The 22,220-nt window shown below is 36.7% G+C and overlaps 1 protein-coding gene across 6 annotated transcripts in view; it reads right to left on the bottom strand.

Moving 5' to 3' along the window:
* Window positions 1–22,220, bottom strand: part of RYR2 (ryanodine receptor 2) — a 777,004-nt gene that overhangs the window by 22,124 nt on the left and 732,660 nt on the right. For all 6 annotated transcript variants that reach the window (XM_082407544.1, XM_082407541.1, XM_082407542.1 and 3 more), the window contains 9 exons: window positions 20,561–20,708; window positions 17,522–17,608; window positions 16,539–16,757; window positions 14,902–15,032; window positions 13,548–13,590; window positions 10,752–10,885; window positions 7,235–7,295; window positions 5,485–5,631; window positions 3,087–3,221 (listed from right to left, as the gene is read on the bottom strand). In XM_082407544.1, the coding sequence (XP_082263670.1) occupies window positions 3,087–3,221; window positions 5,485–5,631; window positions 7,235–7,295; window positions 10,752–10,885; window positions 13,548–13,590; window positions 14,902–15,032; window positions 16,539–16,757; window positions 17,522–17,608; window positions 20,561–20,708 (1,105 nt within the window). The remainder of the gene's footprint in view (window positions 1–3,086; window positions 3,222–5,484; window positions 5,632–7,234; window positions 7,296–10,751; window positions 10,886–13,547; window positions 13,591–14,901; window positions 15,033–16,538; window positions 16,758–17,521; window positions 17,609–20,560; window positions 20,709–22,220) is intronic.

The following is a 22,220-nucleotide window of genomic DNA, read 5'->3' on the forward strand; positions in this document are numbered from 1 at the left end:
GTCATTGGGTAAAATCAACCAGGTAAAGGCAGTGGTCTTCCTAACCCACCTCTTGTTCAAATAACGCACGGATTCTTCTCATAATAAATCCATTGACAAAATTAACAAAAGCAGTGGAAACATCCTGAGAGCAAGATGCAAAATGTAGTCATATAAGAATACTATTAGGGCAACTTGAACAGGGTCAGATACGACTCATGATGTGAGAGTGAGAGACCAGGATATTTTGGGGGTCCTACTGTGGTAGGAGAGGCGAATGCAAGTCACACGTTGTTCCCACCGTGTAACCCAGGCCACTGCACATCCCCATCTGAAACCCTCCCTACTTTCCACCAATCGTGAGCGGTTCACTGAACATCACACCCTCTGGGAATGAACGACTGCCGGACAACTTTCTGACCTGAGGCTGGTGAATTTTGAGATTTAGACCCATTGGGGTGATTCTCCTGGAATATAAATGCATCTCCCCGGAGTCAGTGCAGGCACAAGTGCCTACCGTTAGTCCTCACTGACCCTCCTCTGTGCCTTGTTGCCTCCTCCAGCCCTCTGCTCCCCTCCCTGCATCTGGCCAGCCGCTCCCCCAAGTCTTCAGGGCCATGGGACAGAGAGACAAGGTGGTATTAAAGGCAGCACACAGAAGAGGAGATGAAGGATCTCTAAAGTACCTTCCTCACTGGGCCTGGAATGGTACAGTAGGGATGTGGGGAAGCAGCGAGGGGGGGGCAAAGTGTCCCCCGTTAGCGACTCTGGTGGAGGTTACTACTAGTGACCCGTCAGTCTCCCGGCGCACAAGTTTTCTCTCTCCTTGACTTGTGGTCCTACTTCCTGTACGAACTCTTGTTAACAGTTTCTTATGTATTCTTCCAGAAAAACAGTATGTGTATTCTAGCATACCTATTATATACATTCTAGCATATGTGTGTGTATCATCTTGTACAGTTAGGATCCTTTTGATCTTTTTTTTCCCACTTAAGTATAATTTGTACATCTTTCCATATCAGCATGTACAGATTTCTCTACTATTTTAAAAAGCTACATATTTTCCATTATATGGATTTACCATAATTTATTTAATCAAGACTCTATAGATGATAATTTATATTATTTTCAATTTGTTATAGCAGCTAATATCCTTGAATATAGCGAGGCATATTTGTGAATAAACAGGTCAATTACTAGCAATAGAACTGACAAGTCAAAGGGTAAGTACACTTAAAAATTCAATAGATATTATAAAATTTCTCTCAAATTGTTGTGTTATTTTAAATTCCCAACAGTGTTCATGAAGGTGCCAGTTTTTCAATCAATTCAGTAACTCTGGGTATTAACAAACTTTAATATTTTGCAAACCTGATAGGTAAAGGTGGCAACTGATTGTTTTGATTTGCACTTTTTAAAGTATCAATATGATAGAGGCTGAGCATCTTTCCATATTTATAAGCTGATTCAACTTATTTTATAGTGAATTGTCTAGTCATATAATTTGCTTATTTTTCTTGGCTTGTTATTTCTTCTCTCAGTTGTGACAAAGACTTTGTAAATTAAAGAAACTGGCCCTTTGTTATAGTGTTCAGTATATTTTTGCTAGCTTGTCATCTGCATTTAAGATTTTCCTTATAATTATTCCTTTTTAAAGTAATCTTTTATGCTTACATGGACCCTAGGTTTTATGTCATGTTCAGAAAGACCTTTCCCCATTAAAAAATTGTTGTTATGGGGCTTCCCTGGTGGTGCAGTGGTTAAGAATCTGCCTGCCAATGGAGGGGACACGGGTTCAAGCCCTGGTCCAGGAAGATCCCACATGCCGCGGAGCAACTGGGCCCGTGAGCCACAACTACTGAGCCTGCGCTCTAGAGCCCACGCACCACAACTATTGAAGCCCACGCACCTAGAGCCCGTGCTCCGCAACAAGAGAGGCCACCGCGATGAGAAGCCCACGCATTGCAACGAAGAGCAGCCCCCGCTCGCTGCAACTAAAGAAAGCCCGCGTGCAGCAATGAAGACCCAACACAGCAAGCAAGCAAGCAAGCAATAAATAAATAAATAAATAAATCTATAAAAAAAAATTGTTATTATTTCACAAGTCAAATCCTAACTTTCATTTTTCTTTCTTTTTTCACTGGAAGATTTATTTCATTTGGAATTTATTTTGATGTAAAGAACTTGGTTGGCATCCACTTTTAGCAGTTTCCTCCTAACAGCATGTTCATGGTACCAATACCATTTATTGAATTATTTTTCATTTCATAATTTCTAAGGCCACTTTTATCATACTTTTAATTTCCATGTGTATCTGAATCTCTTTCTAGACTGTATTCCATTGATCTGTCATTCTCTAGGACAAAAACTGTCTTAATTACTAGTCTTTATAATATTAGTAGGTCTTTGTCACTACTCCTTTGAGATGTTTATTTTTTCTAGAGCAATTTTAGCATCATGATGTCCATCTCTTTTTACACCAGCCCCCAACTGTGTAGGTATCTCAATTTGGAGCTCACTGAAGGATTCATCTCTTTCCAGCTAGAGGTTAAGTATTTTGTCTAATTTTCCCCTTCCCAGTCTAGCGTCTCATATATGGTAATTTCTGATTTGTCATATTAGAGATGCAGGTTATAGAAGAGTGGTAAAGCAATATGAAATCTTTAACATCTGTTGATTTTAAAACCAAGACTAAAAGGGTAATTTAACCCAGGATACTCAATATAAAAGAGATATTTTTGGACTTCAGTAATTTCAGTTCAAGTCATTAAGGTGAACAAACACCTAAACCTTCTACAAGGAAACAATTTTACCTGCTGTCCTAGAATATATGAACAACAGGCTAAAGTGTTTACATTAATCCTTCCAGTTCTAAGGACTTTACTCAAGATTCTACTAATTATCAGGCTGATGCAGTAGATGTGCAAAATTGGCAGAAACTGTTCCACAAAAAATGAAAATCATCAATTCTTTAAAAAGCCACACAACTTTTTCCTGTGTACACTATTTTCTGTTTTTCACTGTTAAAGAATAACTACACAATTCCTTGGGTTGAAGAAGCAGGAGAATTTTTTTCATTCATAGGAGATCAAAGTGTATGAACTTACCGTTAGCATGTCATCACATTTCATGTCCGGTGTATCGCCATCTTCACTTTTATTGTAGAATTTTCGGAAAAAATTGAATGCCACGACAGTATATAGGTATACGACAACAGCTAATAAGCCAACGGTTAATACAAGCTGGAAAGCAATGTGACATTGAACATATATTAGAAATATAAGTCAGTGGATTTACTGACTAAAAGCTAATGGAATCCACACCTCATACCTTTCTTATCCCCCCAGTGGGGAAATCTATTTTCATAGTTTCTATATTTTATCAAGTTGCCAGTTTATTTTATATAAAACTTGACTACTTAATTGGCTAATAAATGCATACTATAACTAGAATATGAATAAAACTCTGATTTAGTTTCATATCCAAATTGATATTAATAATAATAAGCAGCTTAATATGTTCATTTTTCTATCATCTAAATATTTGGTAGTAGATACTACATTAAATACATTCTCTCTTTTTATAAGTTCTATTCCCTTTAAATAATTTACATTCCTAACAAAAACTCTCTCATTTTTGTTATGATAGTAAGAGGGGTTGTAAATCACGTTTTCTTTCAGTCACATCCTAAAACTAAATAGGAATTGTTTCTAACATCTGGAAATGCACGACTGTTAATAATGTGTATCATAAATATTAAAAAAAAAAAAAAAACTAAGTCTGGCTTTGTTAACATAAACCAATGATCAAAGGGAAAGACACTTTAATAGCTAATAAATAACACTATTTTGAAGGCTAATTTTCTCAACGTATAAATAAAAGTCAGAGTTTGAAAGGTCTTTCTTCAGCTCTATGTAATCTTTCTTTAATTCCAAAGTATACTTTACATACATGTATATATATGCATATATATGTATGTATATATAAACATATATTTTATAGAATATGTATATATATGAATATACATAGAATTTGTATATGAATATGTATATTTTTTAAATATGACTTTCACCAAGGTGGTAAAAATATATTTCTGGTTCTATCACAGAAGTTCTAAACACACTAAAATGCATTATTTTTTATGTCTACTTCCTCTGATTACAACATACCCCTGGTGTTCTTAACTGTGGCAGCATATATTAAGTCTTTTAAAAATCACTTCATAATTATCTGGAAAAAACATGTTGTCTTAATAGAGGGCTTAATTCACTTCTATAAATTAAGTATAAGGCCACTGTAAATTTCTGCGTGTTTTACCTATAAGGGCTATTTAAGCTCTATATATCTTTGCAAATGAAAGTTTGATACCTCAAAAAGAGAAGGAATAAAGTTTAGAAATAAAAGTTTAGAAATTGAGAGTAGTGCCAGACTTTTTGTGTGAAAATACTCCACAGATTTCGCATCTCCAGTTCTTCGAACATACTGGGAGCTCAAAACCAATTTACTTAATTGACTGATGAATATGCATAGTACACTTTTTGTCACCAGACTCATGACGTGCCATGCATATCATACTCATATTCAGAAACTAGAGTGACATATATAAGAACATTGTGCTGAAATTTAGAAAACTGAAGGTCATGATAATGTGAATTTAACCATGGACACAGTTCAAGGTTTTGGGAAGGGCACTGATTTTAAAATACACTGGATTATAAAATTCTGGAAAAGAAGGACTCTGTTATTCTAAATAACTAACATAGAGTGTGTTACCTCCCACTGGACACTTGATAAATAGAGACTGAATTGATAAGTTTATTAATAATGAAAGTTTTAACATTACAAATGGGTTGTATTAGAACATAAGCTGATTATCTGGAATTAAGCCAGCTTTTCTCCAAGTAAGCATGACCTTGTCAAGTGTGAAACATTATTATTCCTTTTGTGCAATTTAAAAGTGGAGAAAAGAGCCCATGAATATCCAGTTTTAAAATACGATATTAAATTAAGAATGTAGCATCTCAGGTTTTATTACTAATATAACTAGTGTGTTAGGATGTTGCAACATATTTTGGTTTAGCCACAGTATCAGATACAGGAGATATCATATTAGGAACAAAATAATAACTATCTTCCTGAGTGTTTAATGTGCTGGAGCCTGTGCTAAGACCTCCACATTTCTGTTTTTATTTAATTTTCACAAAACCCCTATAAGGTAGGTACTTTTATTGTACTCATTTTACAAAATGAGGGAGTTGAGATTTAAAAGATCACTAAATAATTTATCCAAGGTCACACAGCTTATCCATCAAGCCAAGACTTGAATGTAGGTCTAGGGGCTCTCAAACTACAAATCTGCATGGTCTATAGGAGAAAAAGTACAGATCCTCTCTTCACAAAAGTCTTTAAAACTGTACACTGTCATTTGAGGTTTGGTGTTAACTTCTGTTAGAATATTTGTTGCTTTTTCAGTTTTTGCAGGGGGAGGAAAACATAAACTTTTACCTGTTTGCCATTGTGTGTGACTGATGACAAGATGGTTCTTAACGTCTTGAATCCCATAGCAATGTCAAGAAGATGAGCGGCAAAAAAAAAGTTGTTATAGTGCCCGAGAACGGACATGGCCATATACCAGGCAAGGTAGAGGAAGGACTATTAAGACAAAATGAGAGAAAATAATCTCAGAAAATAGAATACATACTCTTGTCAAAAACTACTCTGCTCTCATTCTATGATAACCACTCCACTGACTTTATCTTCTTAGATTGAAGATTTATATAATTCCAATCAGTTATATCAGTTTGTTTGTGTATTTTATTTTGCTTTAGCTGTTCTGCAAGGTTCAGTGCCATTCTCTCCTTTATATCGGAGTGGCTCTTTTTACTTATCCTCCGACAGAGAAAAATGTATTGACTTACTACTCAACAGCAACTGACTAATGTCAACTATTGACAGTTTGGGCCAGATGACCCTTGGTGGTGGATGCTATCGGGCGCATAGTAGGATGGTTAGCTAGCAGCATCCTGGTCTCTACTCACTAGCTGCTGGCAGTAGCGCTCCCCCGCTCCAGTCACGACAACCAAGAGTGTCTCCAGATGTTGCCACATGTGGCTGAGTTGGGGTGGCCTCCTTTTTACTCAGGGGAGTTGCTTCTATTGTTAGATGAGAAGTTAGCTGCAAGACACCTTACTAACAGTTGACAGTCCTAAAAGATACTTCAAGACTTGATTTTGAGCTCTCCACAGGGTTCTCTAAGATACCCAGAGTTCTGGGCCCACGGCTGGTTGAGGCAGGGTGGGGATAGAGGCAGCAGTATTTGGGGGAGGGCTGTCACAGGTCTTTAGGAGAATGGAACTAAGGTTCACTATAAAAGTGCTAAAATTAGAGTGAGATTTTGAGACTAAATGAGATGTCCAAGGAAGAAAGCACAGCAGCAAGAACAGCAGAAGGCCTTAGGGGAGGTTCTTACGATCCTTTCTGTAGGGGCTGTGAGAAGACGGTGAAAGAATTAAGAAGCAGTAATGAGGGGATGGGCTGACATCTAACAGCAAAAACTGTAGTCCATCTATTCAGCCATGTTCCATGATTCTCTCTGGCAACTTCCCATAGCCAGCAAATGGTAGCACAAAAACAATTGACAGTAACAGTTATTTAAACTGGAATTTCTAAGAATCAAAAATGTCATGCTGTTGAGCCAACGAGGTAGTATAATGTGATTCTCTGCCTTGACAGCTGGTGGCTTTTAGTCACGGGTGATTTTTTTTCATAATATTTGGATATATACGTGGGTCCTATGCCTAACTCAGAGGCTCTTATGCTCTTTGATAAAAGAAGGATCCATCAAGAAAAAGAGCACAGTAATTTAATGTACTTTATTTGGCAGAAACAAATGGATCGCAATTAATGTTAAAAAAAACTTTTAAAAATTTATTTAGAACTTTCTAACATCTATAAAAATTTTGAAGAATGCGATTGCTCAACTAAAATCTGAATGAAAATACACACGAATTTGCATCTCCATTTCATTTTCTCATGTAAATATAATTTCATTTTAACCTTTCAGCTACTGAAAGAAATGGAATGAGATATGGGCTGATTAATCATATATTTCTGTGGGTCTTTCTCAGATGTGGTCAGTATTAAACGAACTGATATTTAAGTAGCTTTCTTAAACAGCCATCTTTCCAGCCACTGAAGCCCAACAAACTCATCTAATCAGAGTGCGTTTTACTTTGTGGTAATGAAGTTGGCTTACATTGTCAGTGAAAACGACTCCTAGTTTCCACATCTGATACTTCACATCAATAGAGTTCAGTCTGGAAAGACAAGAAAAAAGAATTTGTAGATATGTACATGAAGCAGAGACTCACAGGCTTGCAAAAGACTACCGTCATTCACTCTCCATGCGGCAGGGCTGGCAACCATCGCAGGAGATTAGTTCTAGTTCTGGAGCCCAGGAAGAGCTGGGAGCTCTGCTGGAAAATGTACTCCAGAGTTTTGTGATTTTTTTTTTTTTTTTTAAGAGGAATCTTGGAAAATACAACAAAGCATCACTATGTCTCTATTACTTAAAAATAGTCTTTTCTTTCTGACCTTTTCCTACAATAAATATAAAATAAACACTTTATATGTGACAATTATTCCTGGAAACTACTAAATTAACTAACATAGGTAAATCGAAAGTTTCCTCCCTAACTTTCATTATACATTCATAATTGCATCCCAACAGAGTAATTTTTAGTTCAACTAATAAAAACTTGCATAAATGTCCACGCTTGTTTTACAACTGTACTGATTTTGCCAATGAAAGGGCTTATTCATTTTGTTTTTGTTTCCTATCGTTTTCAGAAATGCCCCTTCTCTACTTCCTTCTCTATCCAAGAAGGAATTTAACCCTTCCCCTTGGTTCCCATAGCGCTTTGTAGACACCTCCCTTTATAATCGTTTCCCATGTTGTTTTTCAGGCATAGGTGTGTATGTATGTATGTGTACTGATGCCTTCCTCACTAGTCTGTGAAATCCCCAGCACCAAGCACGTTATATCATACATTGAATGTCTCTCAATAATGTTGAATGAGTGAATCTTAACATAAATATTCATGATCTTTGCAGATTAAAATATACATGTATTAAAATATACTTTTTAATTTTCACTTTTTTCCAGAATTTGTCACTGGTTTATGGGGCTAGAAATTATAATTTTGTTAGCCTTTGCAACATTCCAGGGAATTGATATGATAATAATATAATATAATTTTAGTGTTATTTTCAAAAAGGCTTCTCTAGACTTACTTAGTCTTTAACTACTTCTTTAATCATTTCTTTTAATTAGGCCAATCTTAAATTACAAGTGCAATGATAAATAGTTGATAATCTAAGCTGACTTCTTAGGAGACTTTTCCCCTTAGAGTTAAGGTTTAATTTTTTAAGGAAATAAAGCAGTCTTTGAGTTATAATTAATTTTATTATTAAATAATATTTTTTAAAATTTCATGAATATTTACAATGGGTTTCAATATAAGAATACTTTTTCTTAAAAAAAGAAAGAGATAAAAAAAAAAAATAAACCCATTGGATAATTTGCATGAGAGCATGATTATTTCCCATGAAAGCAATCTAAAACAAAATAAGGGTTTATATCAGGATGTCTGAACTTCCCATGGTCATTTCTTACTTTATTTAAAAGTTTGTTCTTATGATCAGTTGTTTTCCATCCCTGTCATGCATTAGGGTAGCAAGTTTCCTACCAACAGCCTTAAGAGTATTTTGTAGTACACAATACTCTTTTCTCACCAGTAGTGGCAGTGATGCTGTTTGGGCAGAGCTGACTCCACCCCCAGGGATGGAGCACAGCTGATCTCGGTCAATCAGGGCATTGGCGTTAACCTGGCCACAGGGCTTGGTTCAGGGGTAAACTAGAAGCCAGAAGCTGAGGAATTTTGCTAGACGGTTTTGAGATTATAAGCTCTCCTCTCACTCCATAAAGACACACATGAGGAAGCATGCAGGCTTTCTGGCTGCTGGCAGCCATTCTATCCCCAGGAGGTGAGCTGGCCACTTGTTTAAATGTGCACATACCAAGCCCTATATATTTGATTGATAAATAAATACATGCATACATAGATACGTGAATCATCCTTGTATGCAAATGTTCACATTAAGATACTATTCATATAGAAAACAGATAATCTTTTAAAACTCCATCCTTCTAAACGCTTTAATAAAGGAACACTACCTGTAAATTTTTTCCTAGTAATGTGTGTTATTTACTAGATCTTTATTCTTCTAATTTTATTATCCATATTTAAAGGTATTAATAAAAGCCACATTAATTTCTTGGTACTTTGCTAGGGGTCAAACCTGCAAACATTTACTATGTAAAACAGTGGAAAATTCCACTAATTTAAAACTGTTTGTTCATAGTAAAAAAAGAGTCTAAACTTTCCTTCTATTTTTTCAGACATTTTCTAGAGTCACAAATATGACCATGGAAAATGCATAATTCAGTAAAACTATTTAATTCTACATTGGTTATCAGGGGTCTGAAAATGCTAGTAAGAAACTCAGCAGCCCCCCTCTCACCCTAGTCCTTACACGATATTCTAACATAAGGCCTTAATGCCTAAGGGCTGCCAGCTGTGTTTCATCTTACATATAGTGACCACATTTCTTTAAGAACCACATTTGTTTTCTTAAAGTGCCCAGGTAATATTTTAAATTTAAATTCATAACTTGCTATATATTTGCTTATCTAACTGCTTTTGAACTGGGTTCACATTATTTTTAAAGACCCAACTAGCTCTAACAAGGTTTCAGAGAGATAAAAAGTATATGACCAAAGAGATCAGCCGAAATGTTTTTTTTTTAATGCTAACTAAAATAGTTATCTAAGACAAACTAACATTGCTCTACAGAACCTTAAATATTTATGTTTTCAGAGAAATCATCACATACCTAATTGACTGATACCTTAAATACACAGATAAGGGAAGGTAACGATTACGTTTTTTTCTAAAATTGTTAAGTGGCTACAATAAGAAATTACATTTTAAAAAGCATGTAGGCTTTACAACTGTAATTCTAGAATTATAGTTGATTAAATTTGCAAGACAGATACAGATGTATATATATACATATATTTATGTATACTAACACTATACGTGCATGTGAAATTCAATCTCAGGTGAATTCAGTTCAACTGGTTTACATCCTTCTAATTATATCATATTATTCCATGCAAGCACTGTATAAGAGTGCCTCATTTTAAAATAAACTTTCCAAGTAATAGTATGACAGCACAATACTTCAACATACCAAGTCTTCGCTATTTAAATAAAACACAACAATTATAATCAAAGAATATGAACTTTGAACATTTCTAATAAAAGGTCTACATAGTTTTCTTATTTTGGAAAAGGGAGCTAACTTCTTTTCAAACAGGAAGTATTAACAAGTCAAATATTATGCTTTTGCATCTTTGACTTCAACTTAAGTGGCATTTAGGGATAAAAAGGCAAATCGATAAATCTTTTTTTCTTGCTTTATGTATATAATGAAAAAGTCACCTTCAAAAATTAATAGATTAAACCTACTGATTCCATAGTGCAAAAATACCCAGAAGTACAAAAGCAGACTTTATATATTCTCTGTTTCTCTCATCTCTACTCCTCTGACACTGAAAGAAAGGAAATCAATGCACTAGCAAGTTCAGAAGGGTATTACTTTTTCCTCCTTTCCACCTAGACCTCGGACAGAGCAGAATTACCACTCACACGGCCGACAGGGAGCTGTCTTTCTTTGGCTTCTTCTTTTCCCGGGCGTCGCTGAAGTCCAGGGCAGCTTTGTCCATGCCAAGTAACTCGCTGATTCTGTCTCGGCCATAGAACTCTCCATATTTATCCATAACCTGGGGCAAGAAAAAAAGCATTTTACTGGCCTCCACCATTACGTAATCTCATCTATATAGGCACATACAAACATCTAATTATTTTTATACATAGTATATATCTGTCTTACTTTCAAGTTCGCTTAAACATCTAACTTAACGGCTCATGTTCTGTGATCACACTGCTTAAGGTCTTAGTGAACTTGTAGCGTTTTAAATAATGCCTAGCTGAAGAACAAGATTTCTTATGCGAGAGAGAAAGGCAGGCAAAAAAGAGGATGGGCTCAAGTAAATGGGTAAAGAGGTGGGAGAAAATGGACTAAAGTAACTGCTACCAAATTCATACTCTGTGCCAGGAATTATGCTAAGAGGTCTAACTTGCTCTTCCCTCGTGGGACTGTCACAATATGTAAGTTTCCTGTTGTTAGCACCCTACTCTGCAGATAAAGAAATTGATCTCGGAGAATGTAACATGCCCAGTCTCAGCTCGGCAAGAGATGGGGTGAGGAAGCGGCCAGGCAAGGCTGACTCCCAGCAAAGATCTTCCGCATAGAGCACAGCATGCCACTGGGCTGCCCATGACATGCTGGTATCCCCTCTGCGGTCTCCACGGCAAACATTCAACTCCCCCCATAGTATCCTGACTCCAGCCATTCTTCAATAACACCTGAACCTGGAGACTTGTCACCATCCACAGGTCCTCAGTTTAAATCTTACCTAGAATGGATTCCTTGTCCATCATTAGAATCACTTCTTTGCAACCCCCCTTGGCTTCCTTGCCCCTCTCTCTTCTGTCACATTTGTCTGGGCTTTGCCCAGATGTTGGGTTTTTAGATCAGGGCTTAGACGTGGGCTAACAGATCACCTGTGAGCTCAGTACCTCTGTCTCTGATATAGCGACTCTTGGCCTACAGTTTATATACCATGAGGATCCCGCACATCGTTGAAAATGGAGGCAACAGGAAAAGTAATGAAAGAAACGCAGGAGGAGAGAGAGCTGGCAGCAAGAGAGGAAAAAGAAAGCAAGGAACAGGAATATAGGAGAAACAAAGGAACTGAGAACCAGCGAAAGAGGAGGGGGAACGTTAAAGTAAAAGATTAGAGTGGATGAAGGAAATATACATAAATAGAAAGAAAGAAAGGATTAGCAGAAATAAAAATGAGCTTTTTCTGAATATATACAATCAGGTAAATTAAAACATAAAAGAGCAACGGTAGTTAAAAAGCCTATGAACGTACACTATTTAGGTTCATTAAAACAATTTGTTTTCCATTATTCTCACAGCACTGAAAATGGGCTGGGCTGATCTGAGTGGGAGTTCTTTAGGGGTTGTATTCTCGCCCAGGAGAACAATCTGGACCTCAGAGCAAGAACGCTATGGTTTGTCTCAGCTGCAATTACAATCTATTTATTTGACTCTAGATATATCGTGTCCTTCAGAGAAACTCTTGCTTTAATAACTTAGAAGCTGCTGCTTTATACTGTTAAATAATTGATAAGAATAAAATATTCAAATTATCTATTTTACATTACTTAAAAATTATTCTTTCAGAGCTCTGGCCTAATTTGGATGCACTCATTTGCATTCGTGCAATGCTACTACTCTGTGGTCACAAGGGGACAAAAACTTGCACCAAAATGAAAATCAACAAACACACTGCTTCTTCCAACTAGGAAGTCTTGGGGGGATTTTTGTTTTGTTTTGTTTCTGTTTTTTAAAATGTGCTTCATTTTAAATAATGTACTTGATTTAAATTCTTGGCAAACTCCCTCTCTCCCCTCAGATTGGTAACAAAAAATTTCCAGTTGCTAATCACCAGCCACCCTATGAGTAGTTCTCAACTTGGTGGAATCAAAGGGAAAAATACCACTTCATTCGGCAGATATTTGTGGCCATTCACCCTAGACCGTATACACTGGAGCTACAACTCATTATGGTACGTGGCATGAAGTGATTCAGTTTGGCAATTGGAGGGTTCAAGGAATAAGAAGGAGCTACAAAATAATGATTACTGTATTTTACGATGTACAAGTACTGTTACATGCATTATTATTTTTTTTTTTTAAAAAGTGATCTACATTAAATCCTGTGTGGTAGGAAGAGCAGAGATAATCCTTGTCTCTCGAAACCAGAGCCGACATAGGTGCCAGAGTCCGTAGCTGAACTCCTATTTGTGTTCTTTCTATCACGCTCTGATGCAGTGTGCATCAGAAGAATAAAACTTTATCAAAATAAAAAGGTCTTTGAAGTTTATATAAAAGTAAATAAAATTCAGTCCTTTGTTGTTATACAACAACTTTACTTTTTTATTGTAAGGGAGGATCCCAGCCCTGGTGACTTAGCTGTCTTATCAGAAAAAGAGCCTTCAGTCAATTTCAGTTACCCGAACAATCTCAGAGAAAATTCTTACCGATTCTTGTTAATGTACAGACTGAGCACTGTTTAGTCACCTGAGTCAGATGACAGGTGGGTGAGCGATGCTTATTTATTTTTTAGCTGCAGAGTATGGATCTCTTATGAAATTTTTGAAATTCATATTGAATCCTGTTTCCATTTTGAAATGACATTAACAGACAAAGCACGCCTCAATATCTCAGCCTACATATGAGCCACAGCAAATTCAAATCTGAATTGCACTTTAGGAAAAAAATAGAAAATTTAAGCCCTCTAAGTAGTATTACCTTTCTTTTAACAAATTTGTCCCAGTAGTTGTTGGGAAATGACCTAAAAGATATAAAAGCATAGAAATAAAATAGTATCATTTAAAAAAAAAAAAGATAAATAACAATATAATTTTTGGAATAAACAAAATACTTAAAATAATACGTAAACGTACATTCTTCCATTCACAAAAATTACAATGAATTTTCCCCATCTTATCCCATAATTTTTCTATCATAAGTATATTAAATATTATTTTAAATGTTAATATATACATGTAAATCACAAAAGAGACTATGGGCTAATATTGTAATGGAGACAAATATGAGCATATTTATTAATAAGCAGTCTTGTTATATTTTTGCTTTATGTATAATGTGTTAATGTATACATTTCTTTGTCAATTGTCTTTAAAACTTAAAGTATCTAAAACTGTCATTGTTTTTCCTAGGAAGTAAAAAATATCTCATTACCACTAGTTATCCTTAAGGAAACTGACCATAATACCATCACATGACTCCGGCATCTTAACTAATATAGAGTTCACCTAAGGGGACAGACTTGATTCGATTTAGAGTTGCTAAACAAAATATTGAGCATTTAGAGTAAACATTTATAACACACAAACAAATCATCCCCATTTGGAAACCCAGAACTTATTAGAAATCATAACTTTTTAAGAATAAGCAAAACTAATCACAATAAAAAGAAGCTATTTCACTCTTGAGTAGTACAAATTACTGAAAAATATTGTATCACTAATACCTCTAATAGTGTAGAATTAGACTTTTGTGATGGATTTTTATCTGCAGCAGCAGCTAGTACTTTGGATCTAGACCTCACAAGGCGAAATAATTAGTATACAGAAAAGTATTTGTTCTTCTGTCTTATATTTTGCATGTCATAATGTTTAGCTAGTTATATATGCTACGCCTCTGGATGATACCAAGTGAAGATTTCCAACTTAGATTAAAAGTGTGAAATTCAATATTTTTGCCTTTAATGCTACAACTCCTTCCTTAATGAATAATTTTGCTTTCCTCTTTGCTTTTAGATGAGATAAGCCCACACTGCAGGTTATGTACCTCCAGCTACACACTTCCCTGAACACTGAGTAATGGATGTTATGTTCCATCAGTGCTGTGGAAATGGACTCAAAGCCATTTTTGATGGAGGAATTCAGAACACAGAGGGCAAAAATTGATGGCATCCATTAAGAGACTGATGGAGCTTAGTCTTTTGATTTTCTTGGCTGAATATATAACTGTTATTCACCTCTGCTAAACTTTTGATAAATCTGCAAGAACTCCGGCAAAGTATTTTATGTCTTGAAATTTTTGAGCACAGAAATGTCTCATCTCATTCTTTACTCACTGTGTGTTGATTACGAGTCTATCCCACTGGCCTTTAATATCATCTTCTGAAGGCTGTTCTGTAATATAAAGCCCATCAAATTCCAATTTTCGAGCTACTTCCTTTTCTCGCTTAAAAATAACCAGTGGGACCTACATTTGAAAAATAAACATGTTAAAATTAGTTTAGATTTACTGGCATCTCTTGTGGTCACTATCTTTACAAAACAGCTTTTGGAAAGAAATATTTCCCATGTTACTTCCAGGAACGTAAAAATTGAGTGAAAATCAATCAGCTATATTTAGGCAGAAGGAGGCATCTAGAGGTTTTCGAAAAACAAAAGACAGTATAGATATTATATATATGCATATGTTTTTAAACACATAGAGGTTCATAAATAATTGCATTAATGAAATCAATTTTAAATACTAAAGAGAAAAAAATTATACAAAATTGCTTTTCTTTTGCATATTACATATACATATATATATATAATATATATGGATTCAATAAAACATAGCACTAATGTTCCAAAATGCATACTTCTAAAAAATTTTTAGAGTTTTATTTGAGAAACCTCTTTAATAATTCCATGCTCAGCATGCCCATATGCTATTTTGAAATAAATTTTCATTTCAACATCAGCAAAAATCTTTGTCAGTTTGCCAGAAAGTTTCCAGAATTTACTGATTCCCTTTTCATATGGACAGATTTTACACAAGGCACAGATGCAAAAAAGATGCAGACATTCTGGAAGTATCCAAGAATATCCCCTCTCCCCCCCCAATAAAACAAGGGAAGCAAAGGGAGGTAGAGGAGTTTCTGAAAAAAACTTTACATTCTAGTCTTTTACCCTGGACCCTGGTTTTTCAAAAGTCTTCTAGAAGCTTCCCAATCAGAAGCAGGGCACAGTGAAAATAAAAGCCCTGCAGTAAAAAGGTGTCATGCTAGGAGAAGATAAAGAGGTTTGCAAAGGTGATGGGCAGCCCTGAGCACTCAGAGAGACTATCTTGAGTTCTATTCACCAAACTATACTGTTCCCTTGATAAGGCTCTAGGGATGGAGCTCCATTATTTTCCGGGTGACGTGACAAACGGTGAAGCATTTCTGCCAAGGATAGCGAGAGATACATACCTAATAACAAAACAATCAGAATGACTCTCAGAGGTCCAATATGATGTATTTCTAGAATTTCTACTACACTGAGCACTGCTAGGAGACAGCGGGTGGTCACTTCTGTGGGGTCAAATTGTAGGTGAAATTGGCTATATGTGAATAACTACTGACATGTGCGAGAAAACTACAATGTGACAGCCACATCCCCTTCCCAGGGCAGCCTGCATCCAGTGACTCGTCACCAGGGAGCCCTAAAGGCCCAGCTCCGATGCCCCAGCCCAGGGCTACCCTGAAGGGGGCATCTCAACTTCAGAACAGAGACCTGTGATGTGCCCTGTTGGGTCTGTACCGTAGCCCCACTTTTCCCTTTTCTCCATGCTGCTTCCTCCCCTTGCCCCGCAGGTGTTGATGGAACATTCCCTAATCAACTATGTGCATGTAATTTCCATCTCAGAATCTGCTTCCCCAGAAGTCCAACGTGCAACAGACACACACACACACACGCGGACACACACAGGTTCCCTGGTGCCCTGCTATCTTACTTTCAAGCAGTAGTATCCGATGATGCAGAAGAAAGAGATAACCGTGTGCAGGACGGCTAAGATACGCAGCGTGGGCTCCATGTAGCCGCTGCTCTCCTCCAGCACATAGTGAACTGCGAGGACTCTAGGCGGGCTGCTCTCCAGGCTGCCGACTCTGGCGTTTGCACTTGAACTGCGAGTGGGGAGCTCCTTTCCTTCAACCACAGAAGCAGTGGAGACCTGATTCAAATCATTTAAAGTACCGTCAGTTCACTTCCTCTGACACCAGGGTAAACAAGAAACAATGGAAACCCAGTCTTAGCAAATAGCTGGACGTGAAACCACTGCACGATGAAAAGACTAAAAGCAAAGGCTGAAAAAGATAGCTTTTTCAGTATCTTGTAATAACCTATAATGGAAAAGAATCTGAAAAAGAACATATAATACATATATATATAGAGAGAGAAAAAAATATATATAAATATAACTGAAATATATATATATATAACTGAGTCACTTCGTTGTGTGACTGAAACTAACACAATATTATAAATCAACTATACTTCAATAGAAAAAAATAATGACAAATAACACATTTTAAAAATTCCCACTAATTTACCCAGACATGAGGATTCCAGTGCATGCAGGAAATAATTAGATGGCTAAGCTGCCTTCTCAGTGATCAAAAGAATTTAATACAATACAGATATGCCACACCCAGATACAGTAACAAGTGAGATATTCAGCCAAATTAGACTCTGAGTATTGTGGGTAAATCCTCTGCAAATCCAACATTCTTCAGTGGGGGCATTTCTCACTTAGTGTGAAGGAGCAAGTCTATCCCTGCTGTACGAGACAGTCAGCAGTGTGCCTGAGATTCAGGTTTTCATTTTCATCAAATACATTTCAGCATCGGTTTTGATGTGCTCACTAGTGGATCTGTGAAATCTTTACATTCAATTCAGTCTTTCATATTGGTTATTAAAAGACTAAGATGTACATACCTTATAAAAGAGCAAGATGAAATTGATTGCAAACGCGACAAATAAGGCTAACATTCTCATGTTGTAAAAGTTGCGAGCAAAATAGTTCTGCAGGTGAAAAGAATTATTAAAAGGTCATTGAATCGAGAGACTTGAAATTTGCAGACAACTGAAATAAAGCATTCATGCATTTCCCCAAAACTATTTGTTGAGGGCCCACTGGGTTTCAAGTCCCATGCTTGGTGCTATCGACGTAAAGCACCAAGCTTTACGACGTAAACCACCACGGAGGAGACATAATAAAGAAGCACATTCACAGATAAAAAGCGTAATTTCAGGGAATGTTAAATGTTATGAAGAAAAATCCATCAGGTTAAGGACTTAGGGAACAGGGGTGCTATTCAGACAGGTGGTCAGGGAAGGTTTATCTTAGGAGGTGACATTTGAGAGCTGAGGCCTGGATGCCATTGGACGGCAATCAACTGAACAGCTGGGGATGGGAATGTCCGAGAAAGAGCTTGGAGGGCAAAGGTCCTGAGTTCCAGGTGATGCTGGTGTGTTTGACGGATAGTGAGGAGGTAGCGCAGTGAGAGGAGGGGAGAGTGGGAGGGAATGAGGTCAGAGAGGTGAGCGGTGGACAAGGTTCTGTAGCCCTCTGATAAAAAGTCTGTTGCCCCTTATAGTGCAGTGGTTCAGTGTCTGATCGCTGGGACCACACTGCCTGGGTATAAAGCCTGACCTCACCACTGACTCACTGTGGGATGTGGACAAGAGACTTAATCACTCTTGGAGCCTCAGTTTTCTCACCTGTAAAATGGGGATAACAACAAAACCTGTCTCATAAGTTTGCTATGAGGATTAGGTAAGTTACTACAGGGGAAGTTAGTCATTAATCTTGTTAATATAATTGGAATTATTATTTTATTCTAAATGGGATGGCAAGCTCTTGGAGGAGCTGAAGAGGGCTGATGCAATCAGATGATTTGAAAGATGATTCCAGCTACTGAGTATAAAATAGATTGGAGGCAAGCAGGGAAGGCAGGAGACGAGTTAGGAAGTTACTGCAGGATGCAGGAAGAGATGATGTTGGTGGTGGTGGCTTGGACCAGGTGGTGGCTGTGGAGGTGGTAAGAACTGGGCAGACTCTGGGTATATTTGGAGGAGAGAGCCGAGAAGAATTATTGTTGGGTTGTATCTGAGGTAGGAAAGAAAGAGAGGACTCAGAGATGATAATTCTGGATTTGGGGGTCTGAGCAACCAAGTAAATGGTTGGTTCTATTTTTTGAGCTATGAGGGAAAAAAATACAAAACACTCAGAGGAGAAGTGGGTTTAAGGAAAAAGGTTATGGGGCATACCAAGAATTTGTTTTAATATTTAAGTGGGAGATGACTATTATCTACCCGGATATGCCAGGGGCTTTAGCGTCATAAGGCCATAGCAAAATGACATCTCGTTAGTTATCCCTCTCTGTCGACACACCCCATTTTGATGGTGTCATCTCCCCACACATGACCCTGACTTTTCTGCCACCGTTTATAGGACGAAAGTTGGCCACCACATCCAAACCGGGTCAGTCACCTTGGTTCTCCGTGGAAGGTGGGACTGGGTCATAGGTCAGAGTTAGTTACTCTGGTTATCTGAGCTGGGAGGTCACAAAGACTCGGGTCACGAGGGGCCTGTGGCACCTGGTGTGGTCATGATTAGGCTGGTGCACGCAAACAGGTGAACAGAGAAAGTCATATTGCAAGAGAAGCAGGAAAGTAGGAACTGTGACCTCTGAGACAGAAGGATGGAAGGAAATCTCAATTATGTGCTTTACTCAACTGCAGTTACACGTACTCTTCAGGAACCCACGGGGACCGCTGCAGTTTATAACAGTGCCTGGGCAACCTCACACCCTATACCACGCCCACTGTGACAACACATCAAACTAGGGGTTATCCAGAGTTGCCTCAGAAACATCTGTGTTCTGTGTACTCTGTATTAAACAATATAGTAACATACAAGGTAGTTTAAGAAAATATAGGTCAAACTATTAATTAAAATATATATTTGTATACATTTTTAAAAATGTGTCATATATACATTTATGCATAAGCAGTTAGAACATATCACCACTGAGAACAATTCATTTCCCTTACAGGTGAAGTTCTATATACGTGAGTTTCTTGTCTATTTTTTTCTCAAAGGCTAAGTATGATTTTGCCTTTCAAATGGCTGTATTATGGAGTGTTGCTCATAATTTCTAGGTCTGACATTATTGGTCAGTACCTCTTACAGATTTATTCTAGACATTCATCTCCCAATCTTTTCCTGCTTGAAAAAATTATATATAATATTTATGCACATATACATGCATACACATATAAGAGGCCTTTCAAACAAAATTTTTAACCATTCCATCCTGTAGGAATAGGAATAGAGAACTACATCTCCTTTCTTTGTTTTCCACATACAAGTATATATTTTATTAATTGAGAGAGCATTTCCACAAAATGTTTAGGACACTACATAAAGAACTGTCTTCTCCCTCTTTGTTCTTTCATTTATTTACTTATTTCCACTTAAAGAAAAATTTGGACTAGACCTTCTTATTATCAGTGGAGAGTTGGCTCACTGCATTAATATTTTTATAACTGGAATTTTAATAAAAGGGCGATGTTCTAGAACGACTGACTAACCCCACTCTGGAACATCAATATGAATTACTTGTCCCCTAGAAGGTATTCTTTGCTATAATGTATGGCAGAGCCTTACATAGTGTTCTGCAAAGAGGGGGCCCCGGGGTTATGTTTATTGACTTGCCCTAACGTCCTTGTAGGAAGACACTGGCAGTCACTAAATCAAGTGGACCCTCATGTGAATGTGTGCAGAGGTTATGTCTTTGACGACAGGGAGCCGTGGACCAAGGCATTCATTTTAACATATAAACACTAAGATGGGCAAATACAACATACGTGCAGGGCTGACTCAAGTGAAGGTCAATGCATATTTACTGCACCCGAATGATTATGATCTCACAGTATAACAGTAACAACATTCATTTTAAAACATCTTACTAGAAGTTTCTGTTGATAGGCTATGATTTTCTTCCAGAATGCTGACTCAGGAACTTCTGGCTCTCCATATCTGTGTGTGTGGAGCTGCCTCAGTTTTTGTTTACCCTTATCTTCTTTGGCTTTTTCTTCTTTTTCTCCATCTTCTCCCCTACGAACACAAATGAATGAAAAATAAGCCATCCATAAACTAAAGAACTGAACAGGTTTTGTGCCAAAATATACAAACGAACAAATATTTAAATCATAGTATCAGTTTTAATAACTGATATCTCTTCCAATGAATTATGATATTCAGAACTTTAGAATTAGGGGTAGGATTTCTTGCTTATCATAGCCCCCTATAGATGGATAATTTCTGTGAAGTTCAAATCTATAGGACATTTTACAGGCTTCAAGTATCTTTGTATCTATACCGAGCATATTCCTTTCCAAGTGTAGAGTAAAATATTTAAATGAAAGAATAACAATGGAGACTTTTTTTGGCTGTGACTTTTCAACATACCTTATTTTTAAATTCTTATTTCAATGTTCAAGCTACTAGGATTTAAAATCAGAGGCGTACGCATTTGGTTGTTCACATATATAAAGGATGTCAATACGTTAATTTTGCAGACAATAATGAAATTAGAAGCACTGAAATTTGACACCTAAACCCCTCTGGGTGCAAAATATCAAGCCTTCATGGAAGTATATTTATGTATATGTGTAGTCACATATATGTAACCCACATAACATAACCCATTCTTAACTCATATGAGGTCAAACATTATTTTAACGTTAAAGAGTTGCCATTGAAATGACTGTCATGCCCTGTTACATCTGTCTGCATTTCACTATAATAGTCACTTATGTGGCCATTTTTACAACTGACTCAACAGTTCAAGGTCTATGACAATGAATAGTGCTGACTGTACAAAACAGACAACAGTGGCCCTTGTTTGAAGCCTAATTCAAACAAACCAACTGTAAATATACATTTTTCAGACAACTAAAGAAGCTTAAATATTTAGCGGGTATTAGACTGTACTAAAGAATAATTGTAAATTTTGTTCAGTATAAATAATGGCATGATAGTTATGGTTTTTTTTTAAAGTCCTTAGCAATTAGAAATGTATACAAGATATTTATGGGTGAAATGACATGGTGTCTAGTATTTTCTTTAAAACAACTTGTCGTACAGGAGGCCCGAAAATATGTGTGTGTGTATATGGTAGGGAGGGTAGGCAGGAGAAAACCTAGATGAAACAAAATTAGCAAAATGTTAATAATTATTAAAACTTGGTGATGGGTATACGGGGTGCATTATAACATTCTCTCTTTCGTGTGTGTTTGAAAATTTCTAATAACAAAACTCTTTAAAATTTTCTATCTCAAATAACTTGGAAATAAAAATGATTTTCCCTGAAAAAAGTGTTAAGTTGTTCAAAAGGTGACTCAAGTGATGGCAAGTAGGCATGTGAAAAAGTTGAATAAAACTGTTTTCCATGAAATACAACATTAGAAATAAGAACTATTTCTGAGTTATATCATTTAATGTTATTTTAATTTTATAGCTATGACTAAATTAACACAATTCTAAATAAACATTTGCTATTCTAAAAAAAAAGAAGGAAAAACAGAACAGACAATGAAAACAGGCCAAAGGAAGTAACAGAATAGA

Source organism: Balaenoptera borealis, assembly GCF_965194805.1.
Source record: "Balaenoptera borealis genome assembly, chromosome: 10".
NCBI classification, from domain to species: domain Eukaryota; kingdom Metazoa; phylum Chordata; class Mammalia; order Artiodactyla; family Balaenopteridae; genus Balaenoptera; species Balaenoptera borealis.